Source organism: Saccoglossus kowalevskii, chromosome 2, assembly GCF_978046115.1.
Source record: "Saccoglossus kowalevskii chromosome 2, keSacKowa6.1, whole genome shotgun sequence".
Taxonomy (NCBI): Eukaryota; Metazoa; Hemichordata; class Enteropneusta; family Harrimaniidae; genus Saccoglossus; species Saccoglossus kowalevskii.
The window spans coordinates 7788236-7808831 of NC_140642.1; the positions used below are offsets into that span (position 1 = coordinate 7788236).

General features: G+C 34.3%; 1 protein-coding gene across 1 annotated transcript; it reads left to right on the top strand.

The window, feature by feature from the left end:
• The first annotated feature begins 136 nt into the window (after nucleotides 1–136).
• On the top strand, nucleotides 137–20596 carry LOC144353841 (codanin-1-like). Its single transcript, XM_085504559.1, has 22 exons — nucleotides 137–249; nucleotides 2060–3086; nucleotides 3805–3991; nucleotides 6956–7186; nucleotides 7307–7396; nucleotides 7737–7812; nucleotides 8007–8107; nucleotides 9713–9820; nucleotides 10207–10258; nucleotides 10520–10588; nucleotides 10976–11119; nucleotides 11621–11787; nucleotides 15253–15337; nucleotides 15531–15696; nucleotides 15779–15933; nucleotides 16928–17208; nucleotides 17378–17520; nucleotides 18219–18367; nucleotides 19219–19323; nucleotides 19569–19787; nucleotides 20021–20189; nucleotides 20475–20596. Exons 1-22 carry the CDS (start codon nucleotides 166–168, stop codon nucleotides 20594–20596), a joined length of 3930 nt encoding a protein of 1309 aa, XP_085360685.1. The 5' UTR covers nucleotides 137–165.

Genomic DNA, 20596 nt, shown 5'->3' on the forward strand with positions numbered 1-20596 from the left:
ACATGAACGCTAGACATATTTAGTACAAATGTTTTTTGATATAATAAATCAAATTTATATTTGCGATATTATTAGAACTGTACTCAGACAAACTATAGATATGATCACAGAGGGCGCTATTACTAAAAAAAAGTTTGAGGCAACAAACGAACAGCGCTTCAAATAATGGCGGCTGTGGTAGCCCTTCTTCTCCAAGGCAAAGTGTTGCCAAAAGATGTGATCATTTGGTTGAAAAAAGAGCAAAAGCAGGTAAAGTATAAAGTACATAACCATTTTCTCTACGTACTTTGGTGGTTTAACCACGATTTTCTACCACACCAGTTTGAACTGTTTTGAAGTTTAATCACCACCCACTGTCACTGTCACCGAGTGTGACTGTCAATCTAATCCAGTGAGCAATTGATTATTAACATTTGTGCGTGATTCATACGTGTACAGGAATTTGGCATCAACTATGCTTGTTTATATTGATTTAAGCCATATGTATCACAATTATGTTGTTTTTCACGTCCAAAACTTGTTTCTTGTAGGCGTAAATTATTTTGTTTTATGAACATTTATGAATAATTATAAAACACTTCTCATCACCCTTTAAAATTCAAAAGTGCTTTCAAATAACATTTGTAATGTCCATTACTCACGAGTGTTTGGGTTCTTCAATCATTTGAGAATTTACAATATCAAATTTGTATAAAATGTATGACATTACACTCGTAAAAGAATGCAAATACAAGCAGTACCATTATTGTTTGGTACAGACCATTAAATTGCAAGCCTGTATGTGTCAAAGGAGAGATTGATTGAACTGACTGCAGTCGTGTTCTATATATCCACTAAGGATTGTGATTGCATCGTCAAGTTCTTTTCAGTTACCATTTGAGATTTAGAAACATTTATAAATATTTTATATAAAATAAATACGTGCCTTCATGAAACCCGGTGTACTAACAATACAATGCTTTCAATATTTAATTATGCTTTATAAGCGTAAATATTTATAATTAATTTTAAAACTGCCATTGACCAATCATAACGATCGCCATAATGACACCATGATGAATACACACCCTTGAAAGGAATGACCCTGTCTGTATGTATGTATGTAGCGGTGTCACACGCAACGTAATATTACCGTAATTGGTATAGTACAGGTGTGATGGTTCAAATACCAAAATGGCAACAGTAACATAAAGACTTCCCTGGCGGCGATGATAACATACGAACACGGAGCCAACAGATGAGGTTTCAACTGGTACTGGTATTATTATACTCTGCAAACATCAAGTACAATAACGCGGTAAAACTCCAAACCTCCAATAACTATATACTTAAACTCCAACACAATTCAACGAGATCTCCGATCTGAACTCAGTGCTGAACAACTCCCCTATATATAAAGAGACCATTACATCAGCATACATAATGAGTCTGGAACTTACTACCAATTTTTAGAATGTTCCATTACCTTCTATTGCCTCCTACAGTGTTTTATTACCTATTCAACCATTTTCTAAAAAAAAGCTAGAATATTCCACCCAGACACAGTACAGTTCTAGAACATTCTCAGTGACACGGAAGTGGTAAATAAGTCGTATGCGACAAGCGGGAAGTTTGAAAATGACAGTGTACACTGCTGGTTGCTGTGGGTCCATAGCTCTTCTTGTGTAGGTCTTTCTGATAAATTATGTGTCTTTAAATTTGTTGTTTTTAGATATTAGGAATTTATCAACACTGTTCTTACCATAGATTTGTGTGACACAAATGAGTGACGCCAAACGGTATTGCAAATAAAAGTTGACAAAGTGAACAGGTCATTTGCTTCAGATGTGTTGTCTTTTGAGAGAATTGTACAAATAAATGTCTTTCCATGCATGTAGAATGTAGGGAAAATAGACAACAACAGTAAAATACCAAAACGCTCATAGCAAAATACTAATGGTAGCAGATGACCATTTCCTGACATTTTAGCTGTTACACTTTCCGAGGGAAGTTCTTATACAGTGACGTCATTTAGCCTTGGTCAACTTCAAAAGTGTAACTTATTTATTCTTATTTACAGGACTGTTCTACTGCATTGCAACTTCTAAATCAAACTAATTTGAAGTCAGAATTTGTTCCTTATCTTTTGGACAATTTGAGAGAACAAAGTTCACCTTTACTGGTATCAAGCCAGTCAAATGGTTGCTCACCAGTGAAGACACCTCGCTCACTTAGTAGATCCGCCAGCTCTACCAGGACCAGCTCTAATAGGGTACAATTGTTTGTTAGTCCAAATAAAAATGCTAGTCCAAGACTTCAGCTGACAACTCCAAAAACTGACAGACAATCAGTCACACCACGATCAGCGAAATCTGAAGATAGTTTCTCACGAAAAGAATTTGTGTATTCACCATACAGTCCTTACTTTGAGGATAGTAAACACAGAGACTCACATTACACACCTAGGCACAAATCATTAGCTCAAAGTAGGGATCATGCTACAAACCTATCACCAGAGATCTTGTTGCCAAGGGGATACCGGAAGAAAACTGGGGATGATGACAGGTATAAAGGTCAGTATCATCAGTCACCAGGAACAAAAAGAAAATCTGGGAACAAGAGACGTAGCAATGAACACAAACTGAAGTCTGTTAATGAGATACACCTTGACAGTTTAGAAGATTTTCCTCCAATAAGTAAACCTGTTGTCACCAGAAGAATCAAACCAACTCCAGTCTCTGGAGATCGATTACAAAACAGAACACAGACATTATTTACATCATCGCCATCACTACCCTCTGAACAATCTGCATTTACTGCCTCTGAAATCAATCATAACCAAATAGAAACGAAGACACTGTCAACACCATGTAAAGCATTGGATGAAGAAAGAGAATTGCTACGAATTGAAAGACAGAAGCAGAAAGTGGATGTAATTGCAGCAAGCCCTCATAAAAGTGAACTGCCATTAACAGGTCCAATAACTCCAACTAAATCATCTATTAACACAATGTGTAAGGTAGAAGTGATACAACCGAGAAGAGATAGAGTTACTTGTATCAACCAATTAAATCTCTTAGCTGACATCTATAGTTGCTGTGTACAAGGTATAGATACATTTAACATACTATGTCACTATTAAATATAATAACAATATGCTAATTGATGTGAACAATAGAAAGACATCAATGTTCAAAATAAATTGTGTAATTAAATATGTGGGTCTATATCCACTAAAGACTCGTTGTAATTTTCAGCCATTTCGAGGAGAGGATGAAACCGAAGGTTTGGGAATTTTGTTCAGCAATGAGTTGCAGTTTTCCAATGAACTTAATGTGCATACTTCCTTCTGCTCTGCTGTCAGCTAATGCAAAGCTAAAGGCTTATTGTCAAACTTCAGCTTTTAAGTTCTTATTTGGATGCAGTCCAAAAATAAGGTCTTATGGATTGAACTTATTTGCCATTTGTTATCTTGGCCATGCTAGCTTTGATCATATTAAAATGTCAAACATTACACATTACACATGCACATTGTTTCATGAATATTGAAGATGACTGAAATGGCGGCGTTTTGGGGGCTAAAAATTCATCAAAATCTAGCATTTCTGCCATTCTGGGATTGGATCGTGTATGAATGGATTTTGTTCAAACTTGGTACTTTGACATTATGGGGCCTTGTTGCATGTCATTTTGTTTTTCATTATAAGATTTTAATAAAAGCTTTTCCATATCTGTGACATACCCTAACTGTTTGTGTTCAAACTATGTTTCTTAAACTTGATAACTCACAGTGATGATGTAATGCAAAATGTTTGTTATTTCTAGAATTTCTGGTACCAAATATAACTGTAGAATTGTATTTTATAATACAATTATTAACGTCAAGATGCATCAGTGAAGAAACACTGTCTGAAGATTTTAGCCAAGATAGTGAAGAAATAAATTATCTCAGAACTGCTCATAACTGTGTTTTCTTTGCTGTTACTGTTTTGGCTAAACTACATGTACATAGGTGAGTTGCTGCCTTTATATCATTTACTAATTGTATCTTGGCTAAAAAAACTACATTTATTCTTTTTTGTCATTGACATCATAAATAATTGACTAGGATAACATTCAATATGGCCAACTGGTGGCCATTTTTTGTTTAGTTTTTCAAGCGTCCTTACCCATTTCTCTGACACATTAGAGTAGGGTCCTTCTTTTCTATAATTATGGATAAATAATCATGCAGCTTAATGATGAATACAATAGAGGTAATTAACATATTACATTGTTATGCAAATTTGTCACAGGATTATGTTATAATCCTGAGGAGAATAACTGAACAATTTATTCTTACTGATTATCATAAATAACAGATTTATTATTTAACTAATGGACATACCATGTTTGACTTCAGTCAAACAAGGTAAAACTATTACAAATAGGTAATGATTTACTGATGTACCTCACTTTTTTTCTGATTTCTTTTTTCTTTTCTGATTAATTTTTTTATAATTTAATCAACATTATCTATTTCTTCTGTTCAGTAACTGGATCTGATCTTGGGAGTGAATGGTTCAACTTAATTCATACATTTCTGTCTGGTTGCCAACAATAATGAATTAAGGTAGAGATGCAGTTTATTTGGCTTGCTTTTTAATTGAGTAATTAGACAATGAAGATGGTATTATATATCCAGCATGTTATATATTTTCTGAAAGCTTATTATACAAACTTTGTAAAACTTGTCTTTATTTTAAATATCCAGAATGCGTTTTTGATTTTGGGTCAAAAATATGCTTTTTTGGACAAAAGTGGTTTAAAACAAATTAGCTCAAAAACTTAAAGTCACTGGATACCTTGGTATACTACTAATTCAATTCCGTCCACTCATCTCTCTAACGGCTTTCAAAATCGCACAGCATGCCCTCAAAGTTCACTCTTTTCTATTTTTGCATAATTTATATATCCATGTTAATTGCGGACTTGTTATTTTTGTGCCACTCGCCCTAATAAACTGTCCGGATGCATTTTGAAGGGGGAACACCTTGTCAATAGAGTACAAAGTGGGATATTAAATTAATTATTCTTGATGATTTTTATGTAGTATTTAGAACTAACTCCAGGAAGCGAACGCACAATAATTGAATAATCGCGTAATCCTAGAATCGAAACGCGAGGCACAGAAGTTTTGTTCAGCGTTTCCAATCCCATTTTCCCACTGCAACATATTTGTTAAAAGAAATATTTGAATTCTGTTCGTTTTTTAAGGAGGCAATTTTTTATTTTTTCCGATTTTGGTAACGCCTTATTCAGGGATTTTCGCAGACAATCAGCGCACGGATGCTGTTGTACTACCAGCGACAGTCGCTGCAAGGAGAGAGCTCCAGCTTCTAACGACCGGTTTTAAATAATTAGTGTTGGAAATCTGACATGACATGAGTGCAAAATTAAGGTGCATTTTCGAGCGGTCGAATTTTTCTGAATAGAAATCAGCAAATGAAAAAATAGGAGTGCTAAACAGTGTGCTCGTTAGTTTTAAAAAAATGGAATGTCCGTCAAATTGACGTAAACTTCCCCATTTTTCACGGAAAAAGCAAAGGTTGTGGCCGAGTTGCAGGCTAAAAAACTCAAAAATCAAAACAAAATCATCAATCAGTAAGTATTATGACAAGGAAAACAAAACATCAGACGCGGAGAAGCGGTCAGCGCGTCAAAAGAGTTGTTACCGTAATGTATCAAGTTACCTCTCTCTGTGATTTATTTTTCATTGAAATTATTTGGTTGTTTTCAATTAATTTTAGCGTACCTCTGCAATTTATTTTAGCATTGTCAGTTGTTTGCTTCATTGAATTAAACGGAGTTCGTCCGGTTGCAAACAAAGCTGTCTCGCACCACCTAGCACCTAGCATTAGACAAAAGATACGTGAAAGTATGTATCTCCCCGACCCAGTGCAATATATCCGGTTAGAATCAAAGCTCACGTGTCCCTTATTTGAGGGACCAGATTCTGCCGTAAATTCGGGATGGGATTTAGAAAAAAATAAAATAGGACTTTTAAGGTGTATTTTGGCGTCATTTTCGGGCATTTCAATTATTCCTGATGCCTAATATAGAGTCTAAGTTTTACCGTAGTCATTGACGCCTATTCAAGAGTATGATGTTTATTGTGACTAGCGTGAATGGGTAAGCTGCGTTTTGACAATGAGCTGTTATCACTGTAAACAATGTTAAATTATTCTTCACATGCTCAGTTTATTTTTTGATAATAATTATTTAAAAATAAAATCTTTCAGTCAATCAGAAACTCGGATTCACGCCTTCAGGGAAAGTCACGTTTGGACGCTCACATCGATTTTGTTTTTCGTCCGGCAGGCTGATGCCTTCAGTGTAGCTTTTGCCTCTTCCGACATAGAAATCATCTGAATCTTCTTTCTACCTCTCTTTCTTTTCACACCACGCATAATGTAATGATAAAAATTAGGAAAAAACGCTGAGGAAATATAATGTTTGGTTTGCTAGCGAGCGATAACTGATTCGAGAATAATTGCACATGCGCGTGAATTGAATGATCTATGACCCGTACAATCTCGATATGCATATTGTCAATCAAAGGTCCTGTTATTTGCTTACTCATGCAAATTAGGCAATTGGACATAAACATTGCCACGTGTGAGTGTTTTTTTATTTTTAACCAGAAAATAAACAGCAATTTTAATGGTGTTCCAATAAGAATTCATTGGTCAAATTTTCACAGAATGTTCTTTAGATAAAAATCTATATAAAAAACGGAAAAAAATATTTTTGATTGAAATTCACAAATAAACTGCATCTCTACCTTAACATTATGTACATCAATTGTGTGATTCTCTTTGTAATGCAAGCAGTCATCATTGACTGTCATCTCTGTTTAATGCATATTATACTAATTTAGAGTAATGCCATATTGTCAGTAACACACATTCTATGTTCTGTGTCTTTGTTTTGTCAGATTGTTGTCATTCCTTGATAAAGCGACTGTTAGACTTTTAACTGACAATCCAAGAGTTGGTGAATTTTCATCTGACTTGAAATGTACCTTATCAGAATTAAGTGCAATCTCGTCCAATACAGGATGCCTGTCTGCAATATCTAGTGTACCAAGTGTGGCATTCCAAGCTGATACTGATAATAAGACTAATTTTCCTAACGAGAAGTCGTTTCATCAGTTTAAAAAACAAAGGTAATAAAATGTTTATCTGAGTTGCCTAGCAAAACACATACAATGCTTTGTAACCTCCTTTCATTCTTGTTTTGTAATCTTTGTTGTTCCACATTGTAATTTGTTGTTCCATGTTTTCAGAGATTTATTTTATGAACTGATCAGAACATGGGAAGATCACCGTCATGAAACTGGATGGACAATGAAAACAGCTATGGCTCATAAAATATGGTAAACACTCGGTACTGTAATTTGCCATCACTTGTTATTTTTATTGTTGAGTTCATCATCAGTCTAGTCTTGCTTGCTGATAATTATTCGATTGAATTAAACAAGAATGTCTTTACATAGTCTTGTAACATTGATGGAACATTACTGGATGTAAATCAGAACTTTTTAAAAGTCGATTGATTGATGCACTGTCATGCTGAATTCAATTCTTTGCTGTACATGACGATAAATTAAAAGAGGATACACCTGCTATAACCTGCACCTTCTATTTTCTCAAACTATGAACTATATACCTGTCATGTATCTAATATTAATAATAAGATCATTTTATATATTTCAGGGAGTTAGTACATCATCAGCTAGAATTTGCCAACTTTGCTCACTTTGTAAGACTTTTCCAGTCCCAACTTATTAAGGTATGTTTTTCACTTTACCTGTAGTCTTACTGTAAACTATTTTAATAGCAAGATGTCAGTGACTTTCATGTAATGTTGTCTTTATGAATGCTATAAAATCCTGAAAATTTCTAACAATGAAAATTAAACAATTTAGAGTAACACAAGAGTAGCACATGAAATGGTAATGATCTACATGTGTTGTTGATATTCAGATGTGTAAAGGAGGAAGTACTAAAATTGATGATACTGGTAATTCTGATGATATGTATTTCTTGCAACAACTTAGGAAACAGAACCCAGAGAAATTGAAACGGTGAGTGTATGTTTATTTTTTGGGTTGATAGGGAGAGCAGGTTCTTAAGGGCAGACTGGTTTAGGATGAAAAAGCAGGTTCTCGAGGGCATTCTGGGTTGGGATGACAAAAGCAGGCTCTTACGAGCAGTCTGGATTGTGATAAAAAGAGCATGTTCTCAGAGGCAGGGGCTGAAAAGAACAGGTTCTCAGGGGCAGTCTGGGTTGTGATAAAAAGAGCAGGTTCTCAGAGGCAGTCTGATTAGGGCTGAAAAGAACAGGTTCTCAGGGGCATTCTGGGTTGTGATAAAAAGAGCAGGTTCTCAGAGGCAGTCTGGGTTGTGATAAAAAGAGCAGGTTCTCAGAGGCAGTCTGATTAGGGCTGAAAAGAACAGGTTCTCAGGGGCAGTCTGGGTTGTGATAAAAAGAGCAGGTTCTCAGAGGCAGTCTGATTAGGGCTGAAAAGAACAGGTTCTCAGGGGCATTCTGGGTTGGGATGAAAAGAGCCAGTTCTCAGGGGCAGTCTGGGTTGGGATGAAAAGAGCCAGTTCTCAGGGGCAGTCTGGGTTAGGACGAAAAGAGCCAGTTCTCAGGGGAGTCAGGGTTGGGATGAAAAGAGCCAGTTCTCAGGGGGAGTCAGGGTTGGGATGAAAAGAGCAAGTTCCCAGAAGCAGTCTGGGTTGGGGTAGAAAGAGCAGGTTCTCAATGGCAGTCTGTGTTGGGATAAAAAAAACAGGTTCTCGGCGACAGTCTTGAATTTGATGAAAAGAACAGGTTCTTTGGAGTAGTCAGGGTTGGGGTAGAAAGAGCAGGTTCTCAATGGCAGTCTGTGTTGGGATAAAAAAAACAGGTTCTCAGGGGCAGTCTTGAATTTGATGAAAAGAACAGGTTCTTTGGAGCAGTCAGGGTTGGGGTAGAAAGAGCAGGTTCTCAATGGCAGTCTGTATTGGGATAAAAAAAAAAAGGTTCTCGGGGGCAGTCTTGAATTTGATGAAAAGAACAGGTTCTTTGGAGCAGTCGGGGTTGGGTAGAAAGAGCAGGTTCCCAGGATCAGTCTGGGTTTGGGTAGAAAGAGCAGATTCTCAATGGCAGCCTGGATTTGGGTAAAAAGAACAGGTTCTCTGGAGCAGTCCTGGTTGGAGTAAAAATATTATGCTCACGTACAGGGGCAGTATGGGTGGGGGTAAAAAGAGGAGGTTCCCAAGGGCAGTATGGGTGGGGGTAAAAAGAGGAGGTTCCCAGGGGCAGTATGGGTGGGGGTAAAAAGAGGAGGTTCCCAGGGGCAGTATGGGTGGGGGTAAAAAGAGGAGGTTCCCAGGGGCAGTATGGGTGGGGGTGAAAAGAGGAGGTTCCCAGGGGCAGTATGAGTGGGGGTAAAAAGAGGAGGTTCCCAGGGGCAGTATGGTGGGGATAAAAAGAGGAGGTTCCCAGGGGCAGTATGAGTGGGGGTGAAAAGAGGAGGTGCTCAGGGGCAGATTGCTAGGAAGATTAAAACTACAGTGAATGAAGTGTCTTTTTATACTTAGCTGCAGTGTGTTTTAAACCAGATAGCATATTGCTACGTGTGTAACTATTATTTGAATTTAGAACCGTGTGGATTAATATGTTAAATGTTTTATTTTTTCAGTTTACAGGAGAGATTAATAACTCCATTATCCCATGGTGGTCCTTCGCCAGCACCAACATTTCCTGGCTCTCAGGAATTCTTTCATAGCTTCATTCTCATAGCTGACAGGTAATATCCAATCAAATCGCTCTGTGTCATCACATGATGTAATCTTGTTATCATAATATATCACATCTTGTTTGATTATCAAATTGTAGCTGCGTATCTTATCATGTTACTAAGTAATTTCTTCACTAGAGCCCTGATTGTGAAACGAAACACAAGTGTTCCATTCCTAGCATATTGTAAATGCAATAATTATCCACTTAAAATAAAAATAGAATTTATTGTTTTCCTGCCAAGTCATGGAGTTTGAAACCAGTGAAATTGCTCAAAACTTCAAAATAGTGAAATTAAATGCCACGATTGATACACATATTAGATGTTATATGTTACATTGGTTTTCTACAGTATTTACAACATTCTAATTGTGAAATATTATTACTCCCATGTAGTCATGCATTCAATCAACATTTGATGGATAGTTTATCAGCCAAGATAATGCAGGTATGTACATCACAGTATTACGATATTATTGCAATGTACAGTATTACCATTATAAGTCAAGCAGCATGGCTGCATAACACATTGAGTGCAGTCAATTGAGGTACAGACTTGTAGTGATCCATTTCTTGAACACAACATGTGTTATTCCTATATTTGGTTTGTTTCTAGCATAACAGTTATCAGCAATAATTTTCAATATAGCTAATTAATAATTACAATTTTACTGAGAACATCAATTCTAAAATGTCTTTCATCTTTCAGATAAATAGAATGGATTTTTCCCTTGAGGGAAATTCAGAAGAAGAATCTGAAATGCCTAATTTATTTCAGGTAATTTTTTTATCACTCCATGTCATGTCTTTATTTTGTAAATGTTGGTTTTGCATGTCTTAATTGTTCATTTGGCACACAATGGAAATTACATAGATGCCCTGGGACAATACACAAACTTCATTAGTTTTATGATATATTACTGAAGTTATCATATGTGGTCATGATTTCATTGTTACCGGTATATCATATCCGCTTGAAATTACCCTGATCACTGCTTGCAGTTACATTTTTACGTACCATATTTGCTCTATTAGCAGCACATGTGCTTACATGTAAATGACGCAGGTAAGTCTATGGCTAAAATAAGATATTTTTTAATGATTTTGCTTTATGTATATTTGAGATGTGTTCTGATATAGTAATTACAATATTCCTTATTTATAGGAACAAAGAGATACTTTATTGAATGGATTGCTGACATCCAAGATACTGGGCAAATTTTTAGGATTGGTTGTGTTTTTACCTTATCAGAGTCCAGACAAACTGCCTTCCAGTCTTCAGTCATCTATAATTGCTATCAGGAATCAGGTGAGATGCAGTTCATTTCAATTAAATCAGTAGAGTTGTACTGTCTATTAGTTCATAGATTTATGAGTATGTTTAGATTAATATGGTTCTATACAATGTCAAAATTGTTGAACATGGCTAGTATTTTTTGTGCCAAATTTAGCTTAGATATGTTGAACTTATTTTTTAGTAACTTTCATGCAATTCATGTTATATTATTCTGTAAGGGACATTGAGATTAATACAGTACATGTAGTATTATTTGAGGAACATGAATATTAATTACTGTTTTATGTAATGATGATGACGACTTTTCAAATGACAAAAATGAGTATAAAAGTCCTGAAATAATGCAGTAATATGCATTGTTAGTTTGTATTCATTCATTTTTTTATTCAATCTAGATTCTCAATGGACAAGGTTGTAATACGGTAGTTATGCATGTTTTTAATAATCTTGATGATGTGGAACTGGGTACATAAACAGTGAATTTTATTCTCTATGTTACTTTGTATATTTCAGTCTTACAAACCACTGGACATCCTCAGTGAATTACAACTAGCCACAGAACAAGATAGATTGATATTGACCTTACCCTGGGTAATAGATTATATCAGTATGATGGACAGCATAGCACCATATTTAGAATACTATCATAGTGTATTGGATCAATTATTAAAGCTTTACAGGTTAGCATCTAGTGTGTGTTTCTATTATGTTAATATTGAAATGGCTGGGCAATCAACTATAGTAAATATTTTACACAAACATGCATTGATGGCACATGTACTACATTTTTGACTCCTGTGAGTCTTTGCAGTTAGTGTGTCTGTATGTGTGTGTGTGTGTGTATGTGTGTGTGTGTGTGTCCGTCCGTCTGTTCCACTGATATCTCAAGAACCATACATCAGTGTTTGATGAAACTTGGTGCATAGATGCTCTGGGCCAATGCGCAGATTTGATTACGTTTTGGTAAAAATCCATGCATATTAATTACCTAATTTGCATGATAATTAGCTGAATTTTAGCTGTTCCATGACTGTTCCACTGATATCTAAAGAACCACTCATTGGATTTTGATGAAACTTGGCACACAGATGCTCCAAACTAATGCGCAAATTTGATTAGTTTTGGGTAAAAATCTGTGCAATATTAATTACCTAATTTGCATAATGATTAATCAATTTTTGGCTTTTCCACTGATATCTCAAGTACTAATCATCACATTTCAATAAAACTTAGATGTCATAGGACACTGCACAGACCTGATAGTTTTTAGGGTAATATCAGTATATATTAATTAGCTAATTTGCATAATTAATTAATTTTCAGCTTTTGATATTTCAAGTAGTAATCACATTTCAATGAAATTTGGTACATATATGTCATGGGACACTGCACAGACCTGATAGTTTTCAGGGTAATATCAGTATATATTAATTAGCTAATTTGCATAATTAATTAATTTTCAGCTTTTGATATTTCAAGTAGTAATCACATTTCAATGAAATTTGGTACATATATGTCATGGGACACTGCACAGACCTGATAGTTTTCAGGGTAATATCAGTATATATTAATTAGCTAATTTGCATAATTAATTAATTTTCAGCTTTTGATATTTCATCTAGTAATCATCACATTTCAATGACACTTGATACAAAGATGTCTTATGACACTGCACAGACCTGATAGTTTTTAGGGTAATATGAGTACATATTAATTACCTAATTTGCATAATTAATTAATTTTCAGCTTTTGATATATCAAGTAGTAATCATATTTCAATGAGACTTGCTACATAGATCCTCTAGGATTATGCAGACACCTGATTAGTTTTAATTGGATATTAATTACCTAATTTGCATAATGTTCCACTGATATATAAAGAACCACAAATTGGATTTTAATGAAACTTTTAAAGAGAACTATGCAGAAACCCAATTAGTTTTTGGTAAATATTTATGCTAATTAATCACCTAATTAACATAATTAATTAACACTGATATCTCAATTACTGATCATCACATTTGAATAAAATTTGGTACATAAATGCTCTAGGACAATAGACAGGCCTGATTAATTTTGATTAATATTAATTCTCTAATTACCATAATAATTCATAATTGTTTTGTTCTGTTCTGTTCATATTAGTTACCTGATTTACATAATTAGTTTTCAGCTTTTCCATCAATATCTCATGTACAAGTAATTTTGAATTAATTTTTAATGTGTCTTCAATACTCTCAGCACACGGGAGTTCTTTCTAAGCTTTCTTTGATTCAAAGGATTTAACATTTAATAGCTGCCTGGCAGCCATTATGTTAAATGTGTATGTGAGTTCATAGTCATTCTTGTCTGATTTTGTGAATAGTTGACACAGTAAACATACATAATGGTATAGTTTTGAGAATAATATTGAGATTACTTCATGTAAAGCTGTATCTGTTTTTTGACTCCCATGTGTGAAGCACAAAATGGGAGTCTTTGCAGTTAGTGTGTCTGTATGTGTGTGTGTGTGTGTGTGTGTGTGTGTGTGTGTGTGTATGTGTGTGTGTGTATGTGTGTCCGACTGTTCCACTGCTATCTCAAGAACCATACATCGGATTTTGATGAAACTTGGTGCATAGATGCTCTGGGTCAATGCGCAGATTTGATTAGGTTTTGGTAAAAATCCATGCTCGTTAATTACCTAATTTTCATGATAATTAGCTAATTTTTAGCTGTTCTATGACTGTTCCACTGATATCTAAAGAACCACTCATTGGATTTTGATGAAACTTGGTACATAGATGCTCTGAACTAATGCTAGGTTTTGATTAGGTTTTGGTTAAAATCCATGCTCGTTAATTACCTAATTTGCATGATAATTAGCTAATTTTTAGCTGTTCTATGACTGTTCCACTGATATCTAAAGAACCACTCATTGGATTTTGATGAAACTTGGTACATAGATGCTCTGAACATATGCGCAGATTTGATTAATTTTTGGTAAAAATCCGTGCATATTAATTACCTAATTTGCATGATAATTAGCTATTTTTTAGTGGTTCCATGACTGTTCCACTGATATCTAAACAACCACTCATTGGATTTTGATGAAACTTGGTACATAGATTTTCTGAACTAATGCTAGGTTTTGATTAGTTTTTGGTAATAATCCGTGGATACTAATTACCTAATTTGCATAATGATTAGTCAATTTTCGGTTTTTCCACTGATATCTCAAGTACTAATCATCACATTTCAATGAAACTTGGTACATAGATGTCATATGACACTGCACAGACCTGATAGTTTTTATGGTAATATCAGTACATATAATTACCTAATTTGCATAATTAATTAATTTTCAGCTTTTGATATAAGTAGTGAGCATTACATTTCAATGAAACTTGGTACTTACATACTCAAGGACTATGCAGAGATTGATTGTTTCGGATAAATATTTGTGCATATTAATCACCTAATTTGCATAATTAGTTAATTTTCAGCTTTTCCACGGGTATCTCAAGTACTAATCATCGCATTTCAATGAAACTTGGTACATAGATCCTTTAGGACTATGCAGAGATCCAATTAGTTTTTGGTCAATATTTGTGCATATTAATCACCTAATTTGCATAATTAACCAATTTCCAACTTTCACACTGATATCTCAGGTACTACCGGTAATCATCACATATCAATGAATGTTTATACATGGATGCTGTAGGACAATAGACAGACCTGGATAATTGTGGGTTAAAATCTGTACATATTAATTACCCAATTTGCATAATTAACCAATTTTAAGCTTTCACACTGATATCTAAAGAACTAATTTCCATTTTAATGAAACTTAGTACAAAGATGTTCTAGGACAATGTACAAACCTAATTAGTTTGGGGTAAAACTCTGTTCATATTATTTCCCCAATTAGCATAATAATTCATAATTTTTTGGTTCTAATCACATTTCAATTAAACTTGGTACATAGAGTTTTTGTTACATTGCGCAGACCTCATTAGTTTTACAATCAAATCTGTTCATGTTAATTTTCTGATTTGCATAATTAGTTTTCAGCTAAGTAATTTCAAATTATATTTAATGTGTCTCCATTACTCTCAGCACATGGGAGTTCTTTCTAAGCTTTCTTTGATTTTCATTTTCAGACACATTGCTGAAGCATTGACTAGAAGTCGTGTTATTAACTGTAATTATATACTCATGTTGGTGTTACTTGGTTGGCTATTTGAGGTAACTTAATGACTGCCCTAACTATTACCCATCATGCATTGTTACTGTGTTGGATATCAACAACAAGATCACTTTATGCAATCTTGAAATTTACCAGACTGCACATATTTAAAATATTTTGTCATGATTACATTGATATAAATTTTGGAAATGTGATAATTCATTTTTATAATTCATAAATTTGTTTTTCTAGATACCGGTCTTTCCCGAGGGCTTCTTCTTCAAGGTATATGATGATTGCTTCATGAAGGATTCTGTGTTACCAATCACTACCACCACTGCCGCTTCAAATTCCTTGAGTTTGGACTCTATGGATTTAATTGATCAGCATTTTCTTTATCTATGCTGTCCGTTTTTAAGTAAGTCTATCACCTCTTACGTAATGTGTAACCATGGCGATATTTTGGTAATATTATAATTGCTGTCTGTGTTTTTGTGAAGGTGAATTACGGGTGTTGTTACTGGAGTCAGCTGTAGGTATGAGGTCACAAGGTGGAATGTACAAAAAGATCACTCCCATTGCTGCTGATAAAATAACAGAAGATAACAGTACTGCTAAGAAAAGTGCATTTACTCTGGTAGAGAAACAACTACAGGTGTGTACCATATATCTTAAAGGTAGAATGCTGTGCATGCGTTTTTGACATGTGTACATGTAGCAATACTATTAACACTATGCTTTTACTATTATCTGTAACTATTGCCACTCCTTCCGGGGAATGAGTAAGTTAATAAATAAATAAAAAAATATTAAGTACCCCCCCCCCCCCAGGTAGTTTTCTGTATGTGTATCTTTTTAACTCTCTGTCAATCTGTTCTCAGAGAAATACTGTCAAATTCTGTAAAATAATTTATTTTTGCTTGGAATTAATTTTTGCTATTTTTGCTGAAGGAATGATTCAGCTAATATACCTTACGGTACATTTTTTTCCTATATTTTACATTAAACTTGTCAAAAATCACTGAAAATTAATTCCATACAAAACACCTAAAAAGTCTTTTCAGCGAAAATTAATTCCAGCTAAAATAAGGTACTTTACAGTAATTTACAAGACATGTTAAACTGTAAAAGGTAGTACTGTAAAATCTGTATTAGAAACCGCAGCTTCTAATAAAATGCTACAATACAACAGAGGGGATGTGGCTTCTGTTGCTTCTATTCTATCTATATCTTTTACCCTATATTTTACATTCAACTCGTCAGAAATTGGTAAAAATAAATTACATACAAAACACCCAAAAGGTCTTTTCAGTGAAAATTAATTCCAGCTAAAAATTCCAGCTAAACTAAAGTATTTTACAGTAATATTCATGAAATGGCAATTTAGAAGAGGTGTTCATTGAACACAATGAGAACACATTTCATCATTGAAAATCCACTAAAAGGTTTATCAATTTTTTAATTTCAATCAAGTAAATTCATATAATTTTTTCACCATATATCATCAACCAATATTTTGAGATATTCAGATACATTCTTGTGTAAGAAACAATAGTAAAATGATCTAAAACAGTCAAAATATGTTATTTTGTTGAAATAGATTACATTGTAATTACTATTAATAAACAAAATATCATTTGTTATTACAGTCTAAATTGATTGAGAATTTCTACCACAACCAACCTGAGTCAGTGAAAAAGATCATAGACTTTGTATGTGAGCGAGTTGTAAGTAACTGCAAAACACAGATTCTAACAAGATTACTGGTTGGTATATTTCAAACTGAGCTGAAGGAAATATCTAACATCATCAAAGAAGATTTGTCAACCGAGGAAGAACCAGATACTGCAAAGATTAAAAAGAAACTTTTTGGAAAAATACAGATTGCTTGTGTGAATGCTCAGGCTACTGTGGCTTCTCAAGGGAAAAGGTTAGATTCCACCAGTAGTATGAGTCACATGATTGGTTGATTGGTGTTTCTAACCTTAATTCTAACCAATCCTGTGACTCATTTTGATGGTTGATGTCTCTATTTATAAAGCTATATTTCTAACTCGGGGTTAAATATTATATGTCTACTGTTAAAACTTTTGTTGCAGGTACTGTCAAAATAAATGCCTAAAGTGCATCAAGTTATTATTACCTGAGAATACCAAAGGTGAAGTAGTGAAAGTCTCATCTAATATTGCAAGTCAGCTGACCTATGAGAAGATCTATCAATGGATACAACATGATTTCACAGGTTAGTGAAAGTATCAGATAAGTAATTCTATTCTTGGCATCAACCAGTCAAATTAATCATGAGATCATTTCTAAAGTTGTATTTTGGCTTTTGGACTCTATGTGAAATATTGTATGAATTGAGGAAAATATTTACCAAATGTTTTCAAATTTCAGTGATTCCCAGTATGCCAAAATGTTGGCAAGTTTTGCAGCTTAAAATTTGCTAATATTTGTGAATCCACATCTATTTTGAGTTACTGAGACACTAGCAATATGGGACATTGGTGAATCATCAAATATAGTGGCATTGGGTGATGACTAATATAATTTTTTGCATTCAGAGTTATCAATGTCAGCCAGTTTAGACACTACTTGACTTTGGCTCATTTAATTAAAAATAAAAACGATGCCACTATTCATTGTCAAATTGCATTGCACAGTAGGTTATACATATACACATCGTTTTCACAAATCATTCAGGACTTTTTTGGATCTCAATTGAAAGCATTCATAAAACGATATCTCATTTAGTGATTTTCAAACAAGATCAAATCTAATATACTGTAGTCTGTAGCCAGAAATAGAAATATTGTGTAACATATATTGACTTATGGAAAAAGTTAATGTGCACACTCAAATGAGGTATCTGAGACAAAAATGTTAGTTGATATCATCGCTCCAATCATAAACTGTTTTTTTGTGGTTTGCAATAAATAGCCAAGTTAAACAAGAATCTGTCAGTTGAAGTTGAACAGTTGTTGATGGATGATAAAGTATTAGCATACAGAGAAACCAACAAAGAACACAAAGATTCTAAAGATGAAACATGTGTTCCAACTTCTACTTCTCTCATTCTACAATTGAAGGTAAGTTGAATTCACATCAGTTCAAAATATTTTTTTTGCTGCCATGTATGAACTCTTAACACAGTGCCAAGTGAGGCCTGTAAATTTGTCAGCGAGTCAACCCTCTCTTCCTCCACCAAATTTGTAATTTTAATTCATTAATTTCTATACCTCATATTTTTTTTTTTTTTTTTTTTTTTTTTTTTTAAATATTTTTGTGCCAGGCGACAGTTCTGGACATTGAATGTCACTGTTGTCTCTCCTGACTTTTTTTGTATGTGCAAATTGCAAGTGCTAGTGCTGACACATAGTGCATTTGCCACAGAAGTCATATTCATGTTTGGGACTACATGACAGGGCTGTGTGGCCATCTCTCTGTCAAATGGCAATTTTAATGCGCTATCCTGGCGTCAACCAGGCTCGGTCGAACACAAGCACCTGCAGACCTTAACAAAGGTTCCCCCAAAGTCGCATTCGTTAGTGAATGAATCTCGGCCAGTGGAATTGGCCTTCCCATTGAGTCTGTGGCACACTCACCCAGGGTAAGGGTTAACCCTTTGATGTTCAGCCTAAGGTAGGATTTGAACTTGGGTCTACCGATCATGAGCCTGGAGCGACAACCACTATGCTACCAGTGACTGGCATTTCTATACCTCATGGCATGCTTTATCTTTTGATTTCTACCCACAATGCTTTTGTGGTCATTGGAGTATTTGTCCAATACATGTAATCTTTTGGAAGAAGGGTTTTGGACATGTGCTAGCTCCATTTAAAGCATTATAGGTTAAATACAGTAATCATGCCTTGAATATATCCACTTTCCACTAATACTGGTTTGACAGACATTCCTAAATGCTTTATTTTGTTTTCAGGAATTGTTGAGTAAAATGAGGTGTTGTGAGACAAACAATAAATTTGTTTTAAAGGAGATGGACTCATTACTCCAGACTGTCAGCCTTATTTACCTATCAAGAAAGGTAACACCATATCTCTATCACCTACAAATAGCTGCCATTTCTATTTAATCTTTGGTGAGAAATTTCATTTTCGTCGTCTTTTTGAAAACCACCAGCCAATTCTTATGATATGTAAATTGGGTTGATTTGCTCATATACAGTGTATGATGAGATGTGACCCTAGCCACCACACACATGTTGAACACAGAAAATGGCATTTGTATAGAACTGATATGATTATAAACATGATTTTTGTATCTCTATAGGATAAATCATCTGCAATTTGGTGCAATATTGGTGAATTGATTGTAGAGCTGATGTCAACAGTCATTAAATATCATCCTCAGTCTTGTAATCCTGTATCTGGTGAATCCCAATCTGAAGTGTTATGCACATTTGTACATCTATACAATGAAATGAAAGATGTTATATCATTCAAATCCTTTCTAAGTATGTCACAATTATATGACATGTATGAAAACAAGGTTAGTATATTACATCCATATTGCCATTAAACATCTGAACATTTTGAGACGATACTTCAAATTCAGTACTGGAACCATTTCAAATTTCATCACTGTCGGCATTTCAAATCCTAGTAGATATTCAGTCAGCATGTGTTTTGTGCTGCATGGTATATTCTCTATATATTCTAGTCTAGGTAAATGAAATCTAAACTAGAACAAAAATTCAATTTAACTTTTTTTTTTACTGTAAGGAATCTTGGTTAAGCTTCTTACTAGTTATAGAGATACTTGTAAACAGTGGCCTACTTTGCTGGAATGTCATAGAAAGCAGTTTGTTGAAGTGGTTTGAAAGTGTAGAGAGTATCAACCATGATGTATCAACTAGCACTGTGGAATTGATGGGAAGGTTGTATACTGACGGTATGTACTGTAAATCACACGGCATTATTGTTGACTCAAGGACATAAACCTAAAATACAAATACTGAAATGGAACAAATCATGAACACTATTGTGTAATAAATAACTGGATAATAGACTTAACTGGATACGTATATATAGTGTTAATATGTTACTTTGAGAATTTGTTTTTTATTCCAAAATTGCAAAACTATGTAACAGTTCTCATAGATAAGTTTCTTTTATAAAAAAAATCATTGAACTTACAATTATGATAGTGATGCATATTTATTTTTATTATTTTCAGATTGCAATGACTTGGAAGAAGATGATTTTGTTGACATTATAGCTATTCTTGTACAAAAGTGTTCTGACCATGTCAATGAAACTATTCTACCAGGCTGTTTTAGTGATATCATTGTTTTATGA

Coding starts and splice junctions, on each gene's coding strand:
- LOC144353841 (XM_085504559.1), top strand. CDS start 166: ATGGCGGCTGTGGTAGCCCTTCTTCTCCAAGGCAAAGTGTTGCCAAAA. Junction 9,821..10,206: donor TTCATTCTCATAGCTGACAG/GTAATATCCAAT, acceptor ACTCCCATGTAG/TCATGCATTCAATCAACATT. Junction 18,368..19,218: donor CTCTCATTCTACAATTGAAG/GTAAGTTGAATT, acceptor TTTTGTTTTCAG/GAATTGTTGAGTAAAATGAG.